General features: G+C 48.4%; 1 protein-coding gene across 3 annotated transcripts in view; it reads right to left on the bottom strand.

The window, feature by feature from the left end:
• Positions 1-22,507, bottom strand: part of PPP2R3A (protein phosphatase 2 regulatory subunit B''alpha) — a 168,549-nt gene that overhangs the window by 18,983 nt on the left and 127,059 nt on the right. For all 3 annotated transcript variants that reach the window (XM_034780490.1, XM_034780488.1, XM_034780491.1), the window contains 4 exons: positions 11,814-11,970; positions 7,263-7,311; positions 6,510-6,599; positions 3,824-3,999 (listed from right to left, as the gene is read on the bottom strand). In XM_034780490.1, the coding sequence (XP_034636381.1) occupies positions 3,824-3,999; positions 6,510-6,599; positions 7,263-7,311; positions 11,814-11,970 (472 nt within the window). The remainder of the gene's footprint in view (positions 1-3,823; positions 4,000-6,509; positions 6,600-7,262; positions 7,312-11,813; positions 11,971-22,507) is intronic.

Here is a 22,507-nt window from a genome sequence, read left to right as displayed (position 1 = left end):
AGAGAGCACATCCAGCTGGGTTAGAGTCCAGGAGCCTGGTGACATGCCATGGCCCATGCAATGCAGGAGGTCAGATTTGATGGTCATAATGTTCCCTTCAAGCAGTAAAACCTATGAACGCAAGAATTTACACCAGGTCTTGGATTGTAGTGCTGTGCCTAAACTTTCTCTTGGGGGTGTGTGTTTGCTTGTCACCCAGGCCTACAGTAGCACAAGTCATCCATAAGGTCAGCAAAAGCAAGTTAACCCATTTGTTAATGGGTTAATAGAGACAAGTAGGGAGCTAGTGAAAGCCAGTTCACCGCCTACGGGGCTTACCAAATGGGTTAAACTGCTTCTGTTGATCTCATGGTTGACTTTTCCACCCCTCCCAGAGAGGTTTTGCACAAAGGCAATTTGTGAGACATTTTAGCTAGGCTAAGGAAAAGGAGAGGTTACTCACCTCATACAGTAACTGGAATTGTTTGAGATGTTTTTGTCCTTATGGGTGCTCCATATTAGGTGGCTGCGCACCAGTTTGCCTTTGATTGGAAACTTTTCTTAAGCTGTGTCTGCAGGTCCAGACCAAAGGTCTATAGGGTGGGGCAGACCTGCTGCCAGTCAAGTTCCTTCTCAACAATGACATACAAAGTACTCTGAGGTGGAGGGGAAAGAAAGCGGGTAGTGGAGTACCCAGAGAAGGACAAATCTTGAAGAACTACAGTTACTGTACAAAGTTAGTTACCTCCCTTTCTTTGTGTTTTTGCCCCTGTGGGGACTCCACGTTAGGTGACTCCCAAGCAGTACCTTGATTACGGAGAAGGGTGCTGCGGAAGTGAGTTCAGAGAACAGCCTCACCTAAGGCTGTATTTTAGCTGGAGATATGAATAACATGAAAAAGTGTGCACAGATGACCAATTGGCAGCTTTGCAAATGTCTATAATGGGTATGTTTTTAAGCAGTGCTACTGAAATGGATTTAGCTCTGGCGGAATGGGCCAGCGCCCTAGGATGAGAGTGCATTCCAGAAGCCTTATAACATGCTAAGATGCATTCTGAGACCCATTTTAGATAGTCTGTGTGTATGGAGAGAGAAAATCCCTTCATTCTCTTATCTGTCCCTCAGAGATGGGGGCTTGAAATTGGTCCTTCCGGTCCTGTGGCAGATGGTCAATAAATTGTGCAAATTTGGTGTAATTGGTATAATAGTACTTTGCCAACAAGGCGTGATAGTTGGTGACACTGAACTGTACCTCAGCCAAGAAATAGCTCTTGCTTCCAAGAAGATCAATGCACTTGAGCTCTTTATCATGAGGAGCTGATCTTTCCTGGTGGTGTCTGCTCCTTTCATTGACCACATGTCGACCACAGGAAATGGGTAGTAGGGTGAGAAGAAAGGATATTCAGAGCCCTTGGTTGGAACATTGTATTTTTTATCAGCCCTCTTGCACCTGGGTGGGATGGTGACAGGTGTCGCCAAGCCATAAAATCTGGCAGACAAGAGGATGTCATGAATAGGCAGCACTATTTTACCTTGAGATGTGGTGGGGAGGATATCTGCCAAAGTGTGTTAGGGCTCTTGTATCTCTTTCAGGCAATCTGTAGAGTCTTGGCCACCCTCTTCATCAGGTCCTGGAACAATCTAAAATAATCCACATGGGATGGTGGAGGGGGCATAACTGCTTCATACAGAAATGATGAGGATTATTTGTTGGAAGGAGGTGCTTCCTCCTCTGCTCTTAGCTACTGGTCCTCCTCAAAGTCTCCTTGAAGATGTTTGGGATGCTCCATAGTAAAGGGGCTCCCTGGGTACTGAAGGCTGCTCCTGCTGATGGGCCCTTGTATGTTAGGGTACGCTATAGAACCAGAGAGGGCCCCAGGATTCCAGAAAACCCATTGTGGTCAGGGTATGGAAAGGGAGCGGGACTCCAAGCATGCTCCTGCGAAGGTTGGCGGGGCTAGTTTCCAGACCATCATCACCAGGATACAGGGGGGAGGCTGGAAAGAGAAGGTGGCTGAATCTTGGATGGAGATGTCATATTCTGAAGATGTAACAACCCCTGTGTCCAATAGACAGGCTAGGGATGTCAGTACCAGCATCCGAGTATTTGCTGGTATCCGAGTCAGTACTAGTGGCTGAGCTTTTGTGGGTGGATGCACTGATACTGACTGGTAGGTTGTACAGGCGGATAGATTAATACTGACAGTGACATCCTCCCCATACCTCTTAGTAGAGGGGATTCATGCTCCTCTGTCACACAGAGGTCTTTGTGTGATGAAAGAGGATGGAACCGGTGATCCATGGCAGTAGTCCTTGAGGTAAGGTGAGTCAATTGGTACCAGAGACCACATGGATATGTGGTCCACATGCCCCTTATGGCTATTTCCCTCAGAGGATGCCAAAGTTGGGGCCAGTGCTTTCTTTGAGGAGTCCCCGTGTTTGGAGGGCTCTGAAGATACAGAAGCCGGAGCTGAGTGGGGTTGCATGCCAAGAGATTTCTCGGTATGTGGAGTGCTTGGTAGACCTGATGGAGCCAGAAGAAGCAGAAGCCTCAGTAGTACCTGGAGGGGGATGTGAGGTCTCCTTACTCCCTGGTATCTGGGGTGAATTTCCCTGTGCTTAGACTGGTTATCGGGAAACTGAGATCTCTTCTGCTTAGAATGTTTGGAGGCTTCAGAAGTTGTCCCTTGGTCTTTGCTTGCTGGAACTGAAGTTGTCTCTGGAACACTGAGAGGCTGAGGCCTATGTATGGGGGAATCAGATCCCATGGTCTCAGGGAACACTCCATAAGGAGCAGCTTAAGTCTGTCCTCCTTCAGCTTCTTTGATCTGCTCTGTAATCTGGAGCAAACCGTACAGTTTGATGGGACATGGAACTCTCTGAGGCAGTAGAGGCAGCTGGAATGCTCTTTGCTGAGGGGGAAAGACCTGTGGAAGGTCTGGAAGGGTTTGAAGTCCAGAGTTTTGGGCACAACCTGCAGAAGGGAGACTATGGGGAAAAAGGCCGAGGGTAGCAATGGCCCTTCCACTGCCAATGAAGAAAAGGATGGGGTAGAGCCCCAGGCAGTGCCATGTCTGAGTGGTGACAGAGAGGGACTGTGCAGGCAGTATGCACCACCTGCAGAGCTCATAGCTCAGCTCTGCAAGGCCCTTTGTGTGGGTGAGGATAGTGCCAGAAGAGCCTGTGGGGGAGGGGAGTGGTATTGGTGCTGCATAGTAGCCAAGAATGGCTCCACAGGTGCCCTCCAGCCTGGCTGGGGCGATCCCCCTCTCTGTAGAGCCAGGCGCACAGGCCCTGTCCAGAACCTGGCCTTTCGGAGCTTTAGACACTCAACCACCAGGCCTGACTCATTTGGTACAGAGCTTATGAAATGTCCTCATTGCCTTTCTGCCACTCCTACCTAATGGACTATTTCATTGCGGGGTTAATGGGCTGTCATACTTCTCTCAGCAGTGTCAGAGGAGAATTTCTGTTGTTGTTTTTTTCTCTCTCTATTATGTGTTTGCCCTAATCTATGATACATGGAATGGCATGACATGAGCAGGCTGTAGCCCATCTCCTCCTTGTTATAAATCAGAAATTAAAAAGGTAGCCCTGTTAATCTAGCAAGAGTTAGTCACCATAAACCCCTTACTCCTTGGGGCTTGATTGTTACCGCTTGTGCAGGGATGTGCAAGCAACCTTCTCCTCCCCCATGTCCAACCACTTAGCACGGACATGGGCCATGTAGGCGTAGTGGGGAGCGAACCCAAATGAGCTCTTAAAATAAAAACAGAGTGAGCATAGGTGTGAACTTGGCCTCACTAAACACCTCCAACAGGCTGGGGTTTACAGCAGCTCTTACCATCACCGTCTGGCTTCACCAGGTCGAGCATTTGGCACAGTAAGTCATGGAATGGCAATGGCTCGATACCCATCGCTTCCATCCTCTCACACTGTTCCTCATAAAAATACTCCAGTTCATACATAGACAGCACGCCGTCTCCGTCCAAATCCAGACAGCGGAACCAGTATTCGATACTAAGGAAGAAGAAGAGAATTAGTCTTTTCATGTTGGCAGCATTGCAGAAACCAGCAATATTATCTTAGCCACCAGAGATCGGAGCAGTGCAAGTTCCTCTGTCCTGTACCACATTCACCATGAATTGCAGAGTAAAAGCAGAGTCTGACAATACCCTCAATTACCCAGGGGCCGGCATTTCCCTGACAATACCCTCAATTACCCAGGGGCTGGCATTCTTCAACTGGCCTTCAGTGCTAATGATGGGGAGGGGGCTGGAGCAGCTTCTAGGGGTTTGGCCAGCGCTAACCAAGCACCAGTTAAAGTAACCTCTCTGTATAAGTCAGCTAGAGGCAGATCCTGCTGCTTCTGCCCTAAGCACTACATGGGTCAGTTTACTCAGTAGGTTTGGTGTCTGCACAATGGAGGGGAAGCACAGTGACTGGTATTAGTGAATGTACTTGGGCCTATGTTTCCCAGCAAAGGCCCAGCATTCTGTGTTTGCTGTGTCCTGGGGTATGGGCACTGCTCCCTAGTCAAAGGTGGGGTTGTCCAAACAGGCTAATTGCCTGCGGTGATCCCTACACTTGGGCTATTGACTATCTCTGGGAAACCCCTGGCAGGAGCTAAAGCAGGCCTGGAATGTTTAAAATAGTTCCATGTGCTCTTTTATGCAAAAGGCAAAGCTCTCAAATAACTGCTGTGGCTTTAGCTACGGACAGGCCAGGGGCAGGACTGATGGGACTCCAGTTTTTACTCCCCCTCACCAGTCACTGTCCTAAACAACTCAGTGATTCTGTGTGAGTGGCAGGCCACTGGAGAGGGGAATGCAAGGATAGGCTGTGTAGTATTCTTCCACACCTGCTAGTTCACACATCTGCCAAGTGCATGGAATCAGTGGACCACTGGATTGCAATTTTTGTCATGTTCCCCCCAGCCATTCACCACAATATGTAATCCCAGTTCTGAAAGGCATGTCCCATATCCTCATTGTTTCTATAACTGAGTCAGTAGTAGGCAAGTATCTGGCAGGAGGGCAATGGAGTGGTGGCAGTCAGGGGAACTTTTCTGTTCTAGCAGCATCCTACTGAGTCTCCCTCTTTTTTACCACCACCTTCCCACTCACCCAAGTCAGTGACCTATACTAACAGTGTACAAATCCCTGCAGGAAACACCTCTCTGATAAGCAGCATCCTTAAAAAATCAACACACATCAGAACCCCAAAAGTCAGGGTTTCTGCTCAGGAAAAATCACTGAGACAGCAACACATGTTCCTTAGATTAGTGCAGCTCTTTAGCACCACATTGACAACGTTTGCATAACACTCTGGGATGGAGCTATGCCCCATTCTCGGTCTGTGCTTTCCTGCCACGTCCTCTTCCCAGGGTGTGGCAAGAACAGGAGTGGCACTAAATCCTGTGTAAGAGACAGATGCATTATTGGACAAGGGTGTCTGGAACGCACTGGTTGCCAAAGCCCTCAAGCTCACTCACTTCACAGCCAGAGGGATGGATTGTGGTTGGCAGCTCTCTGGGAGGGCAAAGTGGCCTCCTGCCAGGCACTGCTGCCACCAGCTGGATGCTGACCTGGCAGCAGAAGAAAGCTGGCATCCACCACAAGCTGCGATCCTTATATGACATCAGGAGAGGGCTCAAGTGAGAGGAGCTTTTCTGGGGTGATGTAGGCATGTAGGGGCTGGACAGTCATGTGGGGAAGCAAAATGGTTTGCTGGTGCCCAGGTCCTCCACCCTGTCCTGCACAGCAGCCTCCATGCCAGAGAGAGCTCTGCCTGCCTCCCTGCAACTTGGGAGCTCCATGATGGCTGGAGGCCCCATGCCTGCTGGCAGCGTTTGCACATAGTCCTCCATGCAGGCAAGGTGAGGAAGGGCCCTGCAAGGAAGGTGAAACAGGAGGCACTGAATTTGGCAGCTGGGGGTGAAGACACAGCCACTTCAGCCTAAACCGTGGGGGGGAGGAGGAGGGGGCAAGAGGGGGCGGCGCCTTCAGTAGGCAGTTGGGAGCATCCACTGCTGTTATAGCTCAGGTAGTGGCCTTCCCTTACCCTTGGAGGGGTGCTGGGACATGGGGCAGCCAGGGGCCTTGTCCTCTGCCCAGGCATAAGTCATGCTGAGGCCAGCAGCAGGGCCTGCCTGCTGGTGGTGATGATGGCATGGAGCAAACAAATGAAAGCTTCTCTCACCTCCTCAGCCCTGCTCCCTGCCTGTATCCTTAGGCAAACATGGGGCAAGGGACAGAGTGGAATGTGGTGGGAAGTTTTGTGACCACCGATAAAATCCAGGGGCAAGAGAAAAGGTCACTTTAAAAGTAAAAAGTCTGTTTTTACCCAGTTTTCCACTGGCAAAGGCAAGTTATCTGTGCAGGGTGATCCAGCAAGTCAATGCCTTACCTCCCACTGCAAGCCAGGCTCATCCTGGTTCACAGCCTTTGCACTAACGAGAAGGTCCCAGTCTCCTGTAATCCCATGACCTTTCTGCATGTGTCTCTCCACACCCTTCCTAGAATTCCTACCTTGTGGGGCTCCTTTTGTCTTCTTCAGCAATGAGGAGCCACACGAAATCTGCATAGCTCAGCTGTCCCTCTTTCTGCGCTTCATTGCCTCTGAAAGACCCAAAGCACCTTCTAAATTATAACATGAACACACAGCCAAAAGCACAGTCAAAATACCCTCTGGGGAGCGAGTTGAGAATTTTCATACACCTGGAAAACACCCATGCTTGTTCTTTTAGGCCAGTAGGAGTGTGTTAGTATTGGTCGGCCCCTCCTATACCTGAACTTGCTCAGGGGGGAGAAGTGCTCCTGAGAGCAGATACTGCATTCGCAGTCCTACTGTCACGAAGTTGATTTTGAAGTACTTCCCCCTAAAACAGTTAGGAGCTTTTATTTTTTATTTTTATTTTAAAGGAGCTTTTGTAATTGTGCCCTCCAGCTGCCTGACACTGGCACTGCTGTAGGACTAGGAGACACACACATACATGAAGTGTACACACCTGTCCCCTCTCCTGTGGCCCACAGCAATGCGTTTGGGAACTGTGCTAATTTGACAGGGTTTTATTTATTTTTAAAATCACCCACCGGTCCGTCTCTTCCTTTTCAGACTGGCACTATCCTGTGACGGAAACGCCAGCACCTTGCCCTCTCAATGGGATGGGGAATGTATGAGAATACCTTGCATTTCTACCTAAGGCTGACAGGATTCCTGTTCTAGTTTTTGCTTCCTTCCATTTCTCCCTTTAATTCTCCAGCCAGGGTGCTATACCTTACCTCACCACTGCTCCACTGAATATCCTCTCAATAATCCTGGTTGATAAAGCTGGAAATGAAGAAAATGAAGCATCAATACATAGGCACTGTTAGCCTCATGGGCTATCAGAGCCCTGTGTGTGTGGTCAATCTGTATGAAGTCGTTATCACACAGCTAAAAGGATGGGCAACGAACACAGCCTGCGTGGCCATTTTAGTACAGCCCAAACTTTAATAGCCTTGCAAACAGTAGCAATTAACCATCCAAGTCTCTCTCACTCTCTGTTGCTTCCTGTGCCTAGCCTGGCAACAAAACTACTGTCCCCTTAGAATGTGGCAGCTCCAGATTATCCAGCTATAAGCCCTTGGACACATGCCCTATTAGTGCTATTAGTGCTACTGGGACTTGTGCCAGAGTGCGGTGAGCACTTGTGGCATGAGGGCATGAAGGGTAGCTCAGCATGTTTAGCTCAACAAAAGAAACTCAGCGTCTTTACCTCTATGGTGAAACATTGAAACCCTGCACCCCCATAACAAGAGCTGGGTGAATACTGGTGTTTTTGGTTTGCTGGCAATGCTGAATAATTGGAAAAATATTTCATTTTGGGTGGAAATTTTCAGTGAATCAAAAAGTCTGAGCTGGGTCAAAACACACTATGCAGTTGAGCCATTTCTAAAAACATGTCTATTTTTGTCAGTTCAATGAACCAATTCAGTGAACTCGACATAAATTTGCAGAAGGGTTGGATCGCCCAAAACTACATTTTTTCTTTTAGCAGATTCATTATTTGCTGAAAAAAAGGTCACCGAGCTGCACGCACAGCCCTGCCAGGGACTATCTATCTCTCCCCACCGTCATCCCACAATTTAACGGTACTGGCTGTCAGGATTTACCAGGTTACTGTGATTATTTTTTACAACACTCAGGCCTGGTCTACATTGGAGGGGGTGGAATCGATCTAAGTTATGCAACATCAGCTACGTGAATAATGTAGCTGAAGTCAATGTACTTAGATCTACTTCTACAGCTGACGCTCTCCTGCTCTCCTGTCTGTGCCTCTCACCTGGTGGAGTACCGGAGTTGACGGGAGAGCACGCGGCAGTCGATTTATTGCATCTAGACTAGACGCAATAAATCAACCCCCGCTGGATCAATTGCTGTCCGTCAATCCAGCGGGTAATGTAGACAAGCCGTTACTGCAGAACACTTTCTAGCACATAGTGAAGTACTTGCCTAAATAACTGGCCCTCACCTACAGCTCTCACAGTATGCCAGCACAGTCCATTCGGGGCGGCAGTATCCTTTATTCATGCAGGGTGGCTTCACCCCATGCAGAAGACTGCTGAAGGACTAGCACTACTTAGGCAGCCTGAGTTCAACAGCTGCTCTTGGCTAGTGCCATAAGGTGGCAGGGCCTGAAAAGCAGGCCGGTTGCAGAGAGGAGTGCAGGCTACAGCCTATGGGCAGCCCGTATAAGTGCTTTGGGGAGGCTAAGAAATGCTGGATGTGGCGTACCTCCCTTTGGAGGCACGCTGGCCCACCGCCTTTGGCGCGTCACCCGCGCCCCCGCTCCATCTCTTCCCCTGAGGCCTCCTTGCCCGCCACTTGCTCCTATCTGCCCTCTCCCCCCCAGTCACTCACCTTTATGGCAGGAGGGGGCAGAAAGGAGTGAGAGGTGAGGGGAGCTTGGGAGAGGAGTGGAGAGATGGGAATGGCAGGCAGGGAGGCCTCAGGGGAAGAAGCAAAGTGGGGACAGAAAGAGGCAGAGTGGGCGGGGAGCAAAGCCTTGGTAAGTGGAGAGGCTGAGCAGGAGCAGGGCCTCTGGGGAAGCGGGGGTGGAGTGTGGATGGGGCCTCGCGGGGAGGAGGCTGAGCTGGGGTGGGGCCTTGGGGTGGAGCAAGGGGCAGGGGCCATGGTCCAGGCACTGGTGCCCCCTGCCCCACAAATCTAGGAAGCTGCCAGCACTTGCGCCCAGTCTCCCCAAACACATATATATAGTATAATTAGATTTTCAGAAAGCCTTTGACAAGGTTCCTCACCAAAGGCTCTTAAGCAAAGTATGCTATCATGGGCTAAGAGGGAAGGTCCTCTCATGGATCAGTAACTGGTTAAAAGATAGGAAACAAAGGGTAGGAATAAATGGTCGGTTTTCAGAATGGAGAGAGGTAAATAGTGGTGTCCCCCAGGGTGTACTGGGATCAGTCCTAGTCAACATATTCATATATGATCTGGAAAAAGGGGTAAACAGTGAGTTGGCAAAATTTGCAGATGATACAAAACTACTCAAGATAGTTAAGTCCCAAGCAGACTGTGAAGACCTACAAAAGGATCTCACAAAACTGGGTGACTGGGCAACAAAATGGCAGATGAAATTCAATGTTGATAAATGCAAAATAATGCACATTGGAAAACATAATCCCAACGATACATATACAATGATGTGGCCTAAATTAGCTGTTACCACTCAAGAAAGAGATCTTGGAGTCATTGTGGATTCTCTGAAAACACTCACTCAACATGCAGCTGCAGTCAAAAAAGCGAACAAAATGTTGGGAATCATTAAGAAAGGGATAGGTAATGAACAGAAAATATCATATTGCATCTATATAAATCCATGGTATGCCCACATCTTGGATACTGTGTGTAGATGTGGTCACCCCATCTCAAAAAAGATATATTGGAAAAGGTTCTGAAAAGGGCAACAAAAATGATTAGGTAAGACTGGGACTTTTCAGCTTGAAAAAGAGATGACTAAGAGGAGATATGATAGAGCTCTATAAAATAATGATTGGTGTGGAGAAAGTAAATAAGAAAGTGTTATTTACTCCTTCTCATAACACAAGAACTAGGGGTCACTAAATGAAATTAATAGGCAGCGGGTTTAAAACAAACAAAAGAAAGTATTTTTTCACGTGACACACAGTCAACTTGTGGAACTCCTTGCCAGAGGATGTTGTGAAGGCCAAGACTATAACAGGGTTCAAAAAAGAACTAGATAGGTTCATGGAGGATAAGTCCATCAATGGCTATTAACCAGTATGGGCAGGGATGGTGTCCCTAGACACTTGATGATTACTGTTCTGTTCATTCCCTCTGGGGCGCCTGGCATTGGCCACTGTCAGAAGACAGGATATTGGGCAAGACCCAGTATGGCCATTCTTATGTTCTTAATTAATGAGTCAGGGGAGGCAGGGAGTGCTCCCACCAGTCCTGGTTAAATCACAGGCTTCACAGCCTTATACACTGAGAAGCTGTAGTAGTGGAGAAAGGGAAGTGCAGGCCGGACGAGATCCCTCTGTCACAAAACCAGATGGGATTCCCTTCTGGAGCCACAAGGCCCATAACAGCCTTTCCCCTCTTCCAGCCAAGAGAGAATGTGCATCAGTGCACCTTCCCAGAGTAGGCCTGGACCCCAGGCAGGCACCTGGGCTAGCACTGGAGAGAGCTCAGGGAGAGGATCCAAGGAGTGAGGCTAGAGGTCACTGGGTGAATGAATAAGGGAGCGGTGAGGCTAGTGCACTACTGGAAGGGGCAAAAGCTGAGGATTAAATGCATTTAAAATGTGAATGTGTGGCGAGGTAAAGAAAGGCTTGGGCAGCATTTGGAGGGGATGGGTTATGTACATAGATATTTAAACTGGCTCCTTCTGCTGGGGCCACAGGCTACACAGCCTCCCATTGGGAGATGCCTTCGGCATGGAAACTAAGGCCCATTCCTGGCTCCACATCGCTGGGGGAGAACACTCCTCCCACCCCTAGACTGAGTGCTTGGCTCCTGAAACTTGTGTCCAGCCTGAAGTTAAGTAATGCTGACAAGCTCTCTTACTGGTGCCTTTCCATTGGGTCTAATTGTAAGCTGGTGTTGTTTCCACAAGCGGAGAGGCAAGACGGGGCACCTGTTGCTTTGTCCAGAACACTACCCCCGTGCTTTAGTGCTCCCGCTAGGTACATGGAAGATGCGTGAGTTGCAGTTGGTGCTGTTGTTGGGTTTATGGAGGACCACCAAGGAGACTGGGATCCTGAGCTTGCATAAGAAAATGTAGCAGCTCCCACACCAACCGCTCCCACCCCTGCAGCTGGGACATGTCTGAGTTGCCCTCACCTCAGGGCCCTCCATGTGTTCTTGGGATCCTATTCCTAGGTACAAAGCTTCTGCAGGGCCATTTCCAACTCCCCACTCTCAACTATCACTTCAGTCTCTTGCCTCCCGCTCCACGGCAAAGTATAGAGCCAGCTGCTTGTCCCTCTTGCTGTTTTCCAAGCTGTACCTCCTCTGCTGAACTGTATTGTCCGCCTGTGGCCAGAGGCCAGGGGATTTAGCATCATTACAGACCCCACTATGTAGAAGCCCTTATTGTCTATTGCAGCTCCCCTTCCCCCAGCCCTAAAAATGTCTCTGTCAATTAGCACCAAGTGAAGTCCAGCACGGCCCCAGTTACATCGCTGTGGCACCAAATTTTCCATTTAAAATATAACTTCCCAGCAAGGCAAGGCTTACCTTTTCCCACAACTTTTACAGGTTTCTGTTACCACCTTCCTCAGCACATGTCCCAGCCTGGGGGATCAACTCACCTTGATCATTGTATCTAGCCAGATCCTTCTGGCTGATGTAGAGGTCATGGTCAGTGTCCAGCTCCCAGAATTTACAGTAGATGACATAGAAGTGCTCATAGGAGAAGTAGTCTGTGATTTGGTTTATGTCATCCTCTTCCTCCAAGAGGGCAAGAGTCTGAAATGGCATGAGTTGGATGGGACGTTAATTCTACACTAGATAGGGAGATGCCAGCAATTGCCTGAGTACCAGGGCGCTGGCACAGAGGGCGAATTACACATTGTGAACTAATCCACCTCTGAAATGTAACCCTTTTCCATTTGCCAGCTGATATGCAAATACATTAATCATTTACCAGAGGAATGAGCAAGGAGGAACAATGAATGACAGACACCCTTGTTCAGAAACAGATCTCCTGGCATGTGAGTATGGATGTCTGCATACAAAATGCTCATCCCCAGAGAGTCCTGTAAACACCACACTTTCATGTGAGTGTTCAGGAATAATGAACAAAAGCAGGGCGGGGCGGAGGGGGCACCAAACAGCCATCTGTAATTGGCCCCAATGTCTGCATATGCTGCCTTCTATCAGCCTGAGACACTCAGTGACATTCGCCACCACGAGTCCTCAAATCTCAGTAGGAACTGGGGCACATCCCTTGTCAGAAAACAATGAGCCCTGGAGCAACATCATCCTGGTACAGTACTTTTGTTCCCCATCCCTTTCCTGTCTCTCTTCCTTCCCTTCTCGTCAATCACCTTTCTCCTTCTCCTCTCAAGGCTTTGTGGTCTCAGCACCTCCCAACATTTGCATGTTGGGATCGCACCAGGGCTTTACCAATTTATCTCCCTAGTTTCCCATCCCTGGTTTCAGTGCCAGCAAGAGGCGAGATGGCCACTTCAGTCTGATAAAGTATGGTCTTAAAGAAAATGAAAAGGCCAGGGGATCTAGGGATTGCTTTTCTCCTCCTTCTTGTCACCCCCATACCTCTTGGAGCTTAAGAGTTTTAGATTCTCTAAGATGGAGTCTGAGAATCTGGGGGAAGTCAGGGGTTTGTGTTTCTAGACAGTTTCTTGACACAGTGGACAGATTGGCCTCGGAGGCCTCCTCAGCTTGAGAGTCAATGCAAGTTACTCCCAAGCTCAGTACACAGGCCATTTCAGAAATCCAGAGTTATTCCCTTTATTCAGAGGAACCCAACTGAGTTGCACACTACTTAGACAAAGGACTCTAAAAGCTGGGAGCAGTCTCTCTCCTGCCACGGATTCCTAGTCCATGCATTCCCGCCATCCCTCTCCCTCAGTCATTCGATGCCTCCAGGGCCGGCTCCAGGCACCAGCCAACCAAGCATGTGCTTGGGGCGGCGCCTGGAGGGGAGCGGCACGGCGGGGCCCCAGCCACCCTCCCCCCAGTGCTCCGGCCGGTCGGGGAGAGTGGCCCCGGCCGGGCTCTCCGCCCTCCTCCCGGCGCTCTGGCCGCCGGGGGCTCTCCGCCCTCCTCCCGGCGCTCTGGCCGGTCGGGGATTGCGGGCCCGCGGCCAGGCTCAGCGTCCTCCCCTGCCGCGCTGGGGGGGGAGGGGGGCGGGGCGGCGAGTGGCTTTTTTGCCTAGGGCGGCAAAAAAGCCAGAGCCGGCCCTGGATGCCTCCCAGACTTCTGAGGAGTCTTTTGAACAGTTACACTTTTGATTGTGCCTCACCTAAGTGTAATTCATCCTGCCCCTTCCCTGCTGCCCAGCACCATGGACACCATGTGCATGGAAGGAAAAGTTACTTACCTTGTACAGTCACTGGAGTTCTTCAGGATGTTTGTCCCTGTGGGGCTTCACTTCAGGTGTGCCTGTGCCCCATGTGTCTTCAACCAGACATTTGGAAGCAGTGCCTGTTTAGTCCACACATGTGTTCTAGCTAACCTGGTGCCTAAAACTGAGGGTACATAGGCCATGTCAGACAAACCACCTTCAGTTCCTTCTCTGCCGCAAAGGAAAAGACTCCAAGGCAGAGGAGAAGGAGGGTGGTTAATGGAGGAACTCTAGTTCCTGTACTGTATAGGGTAAGTAACCTCTCCTTCTTCTTTGAGTAGTGAGCCTATGGGTGCGCCATTTCAGGTGACTTCCTGCTACAGGAAGTGGGTGCTTCGGACCCTGGTCTCAGACTGTCGAAGAACAGCAGTACCAAAAGCAGTGCTTGCTCTACCGGTCTGCATTAGTGTACAATGTTTCAAAAAGGTGTGAACTGAAACACACACAGCAGCTTTGAAGATTTCTGCATTGGGAACATTCTTCAACAGAGCTACATTCGTAGATTGGGCTATAACACAAAAAGGAGGCTGAATATTAGCGGCCTCACAGGAAGAGGGCATGCAACCAGAAAGCCACTTGGAGAGTCTTTGGGTTGGGATGGGGCCCCTTTAACTTTGTGTGCTAAAGAGACAAACAATTTGGGGGAGGGCCCTTGGGGGTTTAGTCCTCTCCAAGAAGAAAACCAACACTCTCTCGACAACCAAGGTGAGAAAGGAGGCGTCTTCTCAAATCTGGTGAGGTTTAGAGTAAAAAATAGAAATTGAATGTCCTGATTGATTTGAAAGTCTGAGGTTACCTTGGGCAAAAAGCAAAGATGGGGTCAGAGAGATACTTTTTCCCTATAAAAATGGTATGGGGGGGGGTTTCAGCCATTAGAACCCCTAACTTGCCGATCCCTCTAGCTGAGTTGACAGCAACTAAAATGCAGACTGCATGGATAAGAGAAGCAGGAAACATTTAGCTTCTAAGGGTGATGGCTTCATCAGCTAATTGAGGATGAGATTCAGGTCCCATCCTGGGGCAGATTGCCTGATATGTGGGAAGAGATTCATTAAACATTTAATGAATTGAGATGTGGTGGGGTGAGCAAATACTGAAACTCCCTAAACAGGGATATGGATGCTGTGATAGCTGCTAAATGGACTTTAACAGAACTCAGAGACAGTTCTTCAGAACTAAAAGGTAAACCAGAATGTGAGCGGGGGAGAATCAATATGGGACAGACCCTGCTGGGTACACCAGTGGTGGAATCTCCCATTTCTGTTGGTATGTTTTCCTCATGGATGCTTTTCCACGTATAGTAACACCTCTTGTGCCTCTTTCAAACAGTCCATGTCTACCTGAGAGACAGCTAGCAGTCAAGCCTTGAGATGCAGTGCTCCAAAGTTGGGGTGAAGAACCTTCCTTGAGTCCTGGATCAATAGGTCTGGTACTAGTGGTAACCATAGTGCAGGACAAGAGGAGGGGCGAACCAAATACAAGAATCATATTTGTCATGGCCAAGCCTGTGCAATTAGAATGACTCTGGCTTTGGCCTGATTGATTTTGTTTAGGCCTCTGAGGAGTAATAGCATTGGGGATAGGCACAGAGGATGGATTTCTTCTCCATCAAAAAATGAGGAAGGCATGTCCCAGAGAACGACAATCCAGACCTACTCTTAAGCAGAATTTCTGGCACTTTCTGTTGGTGGCAGTAGCAAAGACATCTATTTCCAGAGCCCTCCCCTGAAGGAATATCCCCTTGAGAATCGCTGAGCTCCCACTCATGATCCTGGCAGAAGTGCCTGCTCAGGTTGCCAGCTAAGGTGTTCTAGGGACCTGGTAAGTATGTGGCTGAGATGAAGATCTGATGGAATAGGCACCAGTTCCACAGCTTCAGTGCTTCTGCACAAAGGGAGGGAGCCCTCACTCCTTCCTAGTTATATATGTAGGACATGCTGGCCCTGTTGTACATCCTGACTCTGATGGATTGGCCTTTGATCATAGGTAGGAAGCGTTTGCACTCATTTGGATCACTCTGAGCTCCAGCAGGCTGATGTGGAGAATCGATTCTTGAGTAGCTCATTTGCCTTAAATGGTCTGACTTTGAATATAAGCTCCCCATTCTACTGGAGATGAGTCTGTTTCAATGGTTGCAGAGTGAAGGGGATTCCTGTACACACCTTGTCAAGGTCTTTCCACCAATTGAGTAAGTTCAGAACCTCTCAAGAAGCTGACACTAACTTGCCCAGACTGTGTTTGTTGGGAGTGTAAATGGTTTTCAACCTAGCTTGGTAGCAGCAAAGATATAACCTGGCATGTAGTGTAGAAAGGTGCAGGGAGCCATAACCCAAGCCTTGTAAACAAATCCTGGCCATTGTCTCCAGGTTCATTTGAGCCTGAGAAATGAGGCTTGTCAGTGTGATAAATCTGTCTACAGGTAGGTAATCTCTGGACATCGTGGTGTCCAAGGTGGCTCCAGTATATGCTGTTCATTAAATTGGTGTCAAGGTGTCTGAAGTCCCAGAACATCAAATGGGCTATGGTCTTTATGACTGCAGAGTGAATTTGGCTGTAAGAGTGGCTCTTGAGGAGCCACCTGCTGAGATGGGGGAAGACGACCATTATGACTGTGCTGCCACCACTGCCTGGAACCTTCATAAAAACCCTGGGGGCTGCAGAAAGTCCGAAGGGGAGCACTCAATATTGAAAGTGATGCTGACCAATCATGAATTGCAGGAATTGCTTGTCACCCAGGTGTATCTCAATAAGGTGTATCACATCCCGGAAGTTGAGGGCTGCAAATCAGTCCTCCAGATCTATAGATGGTTTTATTGCTGCCAGTGTCACCATCCTGAGTTTCTGTCCCTGGATGAAGTTCTTCAACACTCTGAGACCTAAGATTGGTCTCCACCCACCCTTCTTTTTGGGAACTAGAGAGTACTTGGAGTAGAACCCCTTTCCTCTGCTGGCTCGAATGGCTCCTATGTGAAGAAGAGATTGAACTTCTTGTCTCAGAAGACATTTATGAGATGGGTCCCTGAAAAGGGATAGGGAAAGGGAGTAGGAATGGAGATTAAATTGATGGGAGTAGCCCGAGGTTACGAACTCCAACACCATCTGTTCCCAAGAGCTTTGAAAATGGGAGAGACAGTTCCCGAAGGGTTGGGCTGAGGGATAGGGTGGTTCCCAACCCATGACCAAGGCATTAAAATGGATGCTTGCCTGCTAAGCAGGGCTGTGATGTTGTCATGGCAGAGGTTAAGTTCTTCTCTTTTGAAACCTAGTTTTTTTCTTAGGTGATTCTGATGATCAATGGTAAACCAGGAACTGAATGGGGTGAGACCTCTGTACTCATAGATTCATAGACTAAGATCAGAAGAAACCATCATGATCATCTGGTCTGTCCTTCTGCAAATTGCAGGCCACAGAACCTCACCCCCACTCCGTGATAGACCCTGAACCTCTGAGTGAGTTACTGAAGTCCTCAAATCATGATTTAAAGACTTCAAGTTACCGAGAATCCACCATTTACACTAGTTTAAACCTGCAAGTGGCACATTCCCCATGCTGCAGAGGAAGGTGACTCCCCCCCACCCCGGGTCTCTGCCAATCTGACCCAGGGGAAAATTCCTTCCCGATCCCAAATATTGCGATAAGTTAGACGCTGAGCATGTGGGCAAGACTCACCAGCCAGACACCTCAGAGTTCTCCCAATCTAGCGTCCCATCTCTGGCCATTGGTGATATTTGCTGCTAGCAATTGCAGATCGGCTACCTGCCATTGTAGGCAGTCTTATCATACCATCCCCTCCATAAATTTATCAAGCTGAGTTTTGAAGCCAGTTAGTTTTTTTTGCCCCTACTGCTCCCCTTGGAAGACTGTTCCAGAACTTCACTCCTTTGATGGTTAGAAACATTCACCTAATTTCAAGCCTAAACTTGTTGATGGTCAGTTCATAACCATTTGTTCTTCTGTCCACATTAATGCTTAACTTAAATAGCTCCTCTCCCTCCCTGATATTTATCCCTCTGATGTATTTATAGAGAGCAATCATATCTCCCCTCAGCCTTCTTTTAGTTAGACTCTTCTTGTAAGGCAAGTTTTCCATTCCTCAGCTGATCCTAGTAACCCTTCTCTGCACCTGTTCCAGTTTGAATTAATCTTTCTTGAACATGGGAGATCAGAACTGCACACAGCATTCCAGATGAGGTCTCACTAGTGCCCTGCATAATGGTACTTACACTTCCCTGTCTCTACTGGAAATACCTCGCCTGATGTATCCTAGGACTGCATTGGCTTTTTTCACAGCTGGATCATATTGGTGGCTCATAGTCATCATGTGATCAATCAATACACCCAGGTCTTTCGCCTCCTCTGTCACTTCCAATTGATAGGTCCCCAGATTATAGCAAAAATTATTTTTGTTAGTCCCTAAATGTATGACCTTGCACTTTGCACTATTAAATTTCATCCCATTTCTATTACTCCATTTTACAAGGTTGTCCAGATCTTCTTGTATGATACTCCAGTCCTGCTCCGTATTGGTAATACTTCCCAACTTTGTGGCATCCACAAATTTTATTAGCACACTCCCATTTTTTGTGCCAAGATCAGTAAAAAAAAAAGTTAAATAAGATTGGTCCCAAGACCGATCCCTGAGGTACTCAACTAGTAACCTCCCTCCAGCCTGACAGTTCACCTTTCAGTATGACCCATTGTAGTCTCCCCTTTAACCAGTTCCTTATCCACCTTTCAAATCTCATATTAATCCCCATCTTCTCCAATATAACTAATCATTTCCCATGTGGAAATGCCTTACTGAAATCCAGGTAGATTAGATCTACTGCATTTCCTTTGTCTAAACAATCTCAAAGAAGAAGATGAGTTGGTCTGGCACGATCTACCTTTTGTAAAACCATGTTGTATTTTATCCCAATTATCGTTAACCTTTATGTCCTTAACTACTTTCTAATTCAAAATTTGTTCCAAGACCTTGCATACAACTGAGGTCAAACTAACAGGCCTGTAGTTTCTCGGTTCACTTTTTTTCCTTTTCTTAAAAATAGGAACTTTATTAGCAATTCTCCAGTCATAAGATATGACCCCCGAATTTACAGATTCATTAAAAATCCTTGCTATTGGGCTTGCAATTTCATGTGCCAATTCCTTTAATATTCTTGGATGGAAATTATCTGGGCCCACTTATTTCATCCCATTAGGCTGTTTGTGTTTGACTTCTACCTCAGATGTGGTAATTTCTACCTCCATAGCCTCGTTCCCATTAGCCACCCTGCCACTACCCCTTCATTAGTCTTATTAAGAATTGAGGCAAAGTATTTCTTTAGATGTTGCGTCATCCCTAGCAGGGCCGGCTCCAGGCACCAGCTTGGCAAGCTGGTGCTTGGGGCGGCCACTCCAGACAGGGGTGGCAGGTCCAGCTATTCGGCGGCAATTCAGCGGACGGTCCCTCACTCCCGCTAGGAGCGAAGGACCTTCCGCCGAATTGCCGCCGCAGATCGCGATCGCGGCTTTTTTTTTTTTTTTTTTGTGGCTGCTTGGGGCGGCCAAAACCCTGGAGCTGGCCCTGATCCCTAGATTATCTTTAATCTCCACCCCATCCTCAGTGTTTAGTGGTCCCACTTCTTCTTTCCTTGTTTTCTTTTTATTTATATAGCTATAGAACCTTTTACTATTGGTTTTAATTCCCTTTGCAAGGTCCAATTCTGTGTGGCTTTTGGCAGTTCTCACTTTATCCTTACACTTTCTGACCTCCAAGATGTAATTTTCCTTGCTGATGCCTCCCATCTTCCATTCCTTGTAGGCTTTCTGCTTTCTCTTAATCACCTGAGATGTTTGCCCATCCAGCTTGGTCTGCAACCCTTCTCTATGAATTTTCCCCCTTGCTTGGGATGCAGACTTCAGAGAGTTTCTGCAACTTTAACTTAAAGTAATTCCAAACCTCCAACACATTCACAGCCTTGAGTTCTTCAATCCAGTCCACTTTCCTAACTTATTCCCTTAATTTTTTATAGTTAGCCCTTTTGAAATCAAGGACCCATCTCACAGATCTTTTTTTGTTTAGCCTTCCATTTAGTTTAAACTGAATTAGCTCACAATCACTTGAACCAAGGTTGTCCCTTACAATCAGTTCTTCTATGAGGTCCTCAATACTCATCAATACCAAATCCAAAATGACATCACCTCTTGTTGGTTCAGCAACTATTTGATCAAGAAATCTGTCCGCTATCACATGCAGGAAAATCTAGGCCCTACTATTATTAGCAGCACTTGTCCTCCAATCTATATCTGGGAAGTTAATCCTGTAATCACACAATCTCCAGTAGTATTTATTTCATTAAAAACACTAAAGAGGTTTCTATCCATATCCAAATCAGATCCTGGGGGTCTGTAGCACACCCCAAGCACTAGCTTTCTTCCATAAAGTGATTTTGGCCCAAACAGACTCAGTCTCATCCATTCCATAACTTCTAATTTCTTTACAGTCTACCTCATCGTTAAAGCTGTGACCTGCTGAATTTTTTTTTATTTGCATGATGTACATACTGACAGAGCAGAGGGTAGCTCTTGAATCCTTCAAAGAATGTAAGCACTTGTCAGCTGACTTGGTGAACAGCTTCCAATAATATAATGGGAGATTTTTAGTGGTGCTCTGGACCGCTCTCAGGATCACTGATTATTACAATCAAAATGCATGGTGCATAACAATAACTGTAGATATAGAGTGAGCCATCGTGTCAGCTGCACCAGGGAGGCTTGCAATTATGTCCTAGCTAGCAACTTTACCTCTGTGTTTGCTCTCACTGTTCTTAAGGTAGCTGGTCAATGAAGGCATTTCACTTCCCAAAATTGGTGTAATTATGTTTCATGAATTGGTAACTCTAAATTGTAACAGATGGATGTAGATGAATAACTTTTGCTGCTAAACAAGTGTAATTGTCGCTGATCATTGTCATGTGAAATGGATCTAAAGGGGTGTTGCCTGTTCCCCTCATTCACAGAACCACTAGTGAGTTTGGGGCTGGCGCATGAACATGAACTCAGAACACTTGGCAGGAACTTAATACTTCTTATCTGGCCTGGTGGGGATATAATAGCAAATTGTTTTAGGCAATGGAGGAAGCAGTATGGAAAATGTCTATTAGTTTCTGCTAGGTGTCATGGATCTCTTCCAAAGGAATTTAGAGGGAATCAGCAATTCTTTTAATGAGTTCCTGGAATTGCTTGAAGTCATCTGCAAACAGAAGAAGAGGCATGATAGCCTCCTCAGGTGAGGAGAAAGAGCTGTTGGTCTGAGACCTAAGCTTCTTATTCAACCCTCTTCTCCCCTTCTCCTCAGAGGATTCCTCCTGAGGAGAGGACTGAAGTGGAGGGTCTGAAGGAATAGAAGGTTTTCTTCTTGGATGCTCCTTGAGAGTGTAACTGGAGGCCCTAGAGAACTGCTCCCTATTGGCTGCCCACAGATAAACACGATCACTGGGGAGGGGACTCAGTGCTCCTCTTTTTCAAAGGTTTAGAGGTACCTTATGAGAAGACCTTCTGGACGAGCGAATGGCAGTAGCTGAAGTCGATGGCGCACACTGCATATCAGAGCCCCAGTGCACAGAGGGATGTCATAGCCTGGGTCTGACGAAGCCTGCAAGGAGCACTCCATGAGGAGTAGTCTGACTTCAATCTCCCTGTTCTTTCTTGACCTACTCTCAAAGTCAACACAGACTGTACACCTGGAAAGGATGTGGGTGTCCTGAAGGCAGCAAAAGCAGCTAGGATGCCATCATTAATAGGGATAGCACTGGCAAGTTAGGCAGGGATTAAACCCAAGAGATCTTGGCATATCCTGAGAAAATAAACAAAGAGAACTTCTACAGCGAGAAGTCCCCTCAGAAGCGGGGTGGGGAATGAGGCAGTCTCACAATCAGGGGCAGCAGGTTTGTATAAATTTTGGTGGTGCCCAGAACAGGTCCAAGTCCCACCCCTCACATGTCTGCCTTGTAAGCTGATACATATTTTTTAAAATAATGTAAAATTGTGAGGGCTCTGGGGTGGGGCTGGGGATGAGGGGTTTGGGGTATGGGAGGGGCTCAGGCAAAGGGTTGGGGTGCCAGGGTGAGGGCTGAGGGGTAGGGCCAAGGATGAGGGGTTCATGGTTCAGGAGGGGGCTCAGGGCTGGGGCAGAGGGTTGGGGTGTGGGGGAGTGAAGGTTCTTGCTGGGGGTGCAGGATGTGGGGTGGGGCCGGGGATGAGGAGTTTGAAGTGCAGGCAGGCTGCCCCCAGCTGGGGCCAGAGAGGACTCCCCCCAGCCCTCTCTCCCCCGGCAGCACACTCACCTTGCACCACTGTCACTGCACCTGCTCCTAAGGCCCCTCTCAGGTCCAGGAAGCCCCTTTACCTCCCCTGTGGTGGGTGCGGGGAGGGGGCTGCCATCACATGTGCGCCTCCTCCCCTGCTGCTGCCCCTCATTGTAGCCTCACTGGGGATGGGGCTGTCCCTTGCCCAGCGTGGGGCAGGAGCAGTGACTGTGGACAGGGGGGCCCTCTGTGCTGGTGGAGGGTCCCACCGGAAAAGGGAAGGGTCCATCCGTCTGAGGCAAAAGGGTAGGGTCAGGGTCAGCCTGCCCTTGCACTCATGGTTGGGAGGCGCTAGGACCCTGTGGTGGTAAATTGATGCCAGGAGCCAGAAGAGTGGAGTGCAGCTCAAAGCTGCAGGGGGCAGCCACCCACCGCCCAGGGTGCAGGCAGGGACTCTCGGGGGAGGGGCGTGGGGGGCAACAGGCAGGCCAGGGGAGAGACTCGGCCCTGAACATTGGTGGAACTGGGCCCCTGGGTCCTGAATATTGCTGGAGCACAGGCACCACGGGCCCATATAACTTAGGGTGACCAGATCACCAAATACAAATATCGGGACGCGGGGGGGGGG

Source organism: Trachemys scripta, chromosome 9 (genome assembly GCF_013100865.1).
Source record: "Trachemys scripta elegans isolate TJP31775 chromosome 9, CAS_Tse_1.0, whole genome shotgun sequence".
Lineage (NCBI taxonomy): Eukaryota > Metazoa > Chordata > Testudines > Emydidae > Trachemys > Trachemys scripta.
Note: the sequence above shows the minus strand (reverse complement) of the source record. Positions and strands in the feature narration are given on the sequence as shown.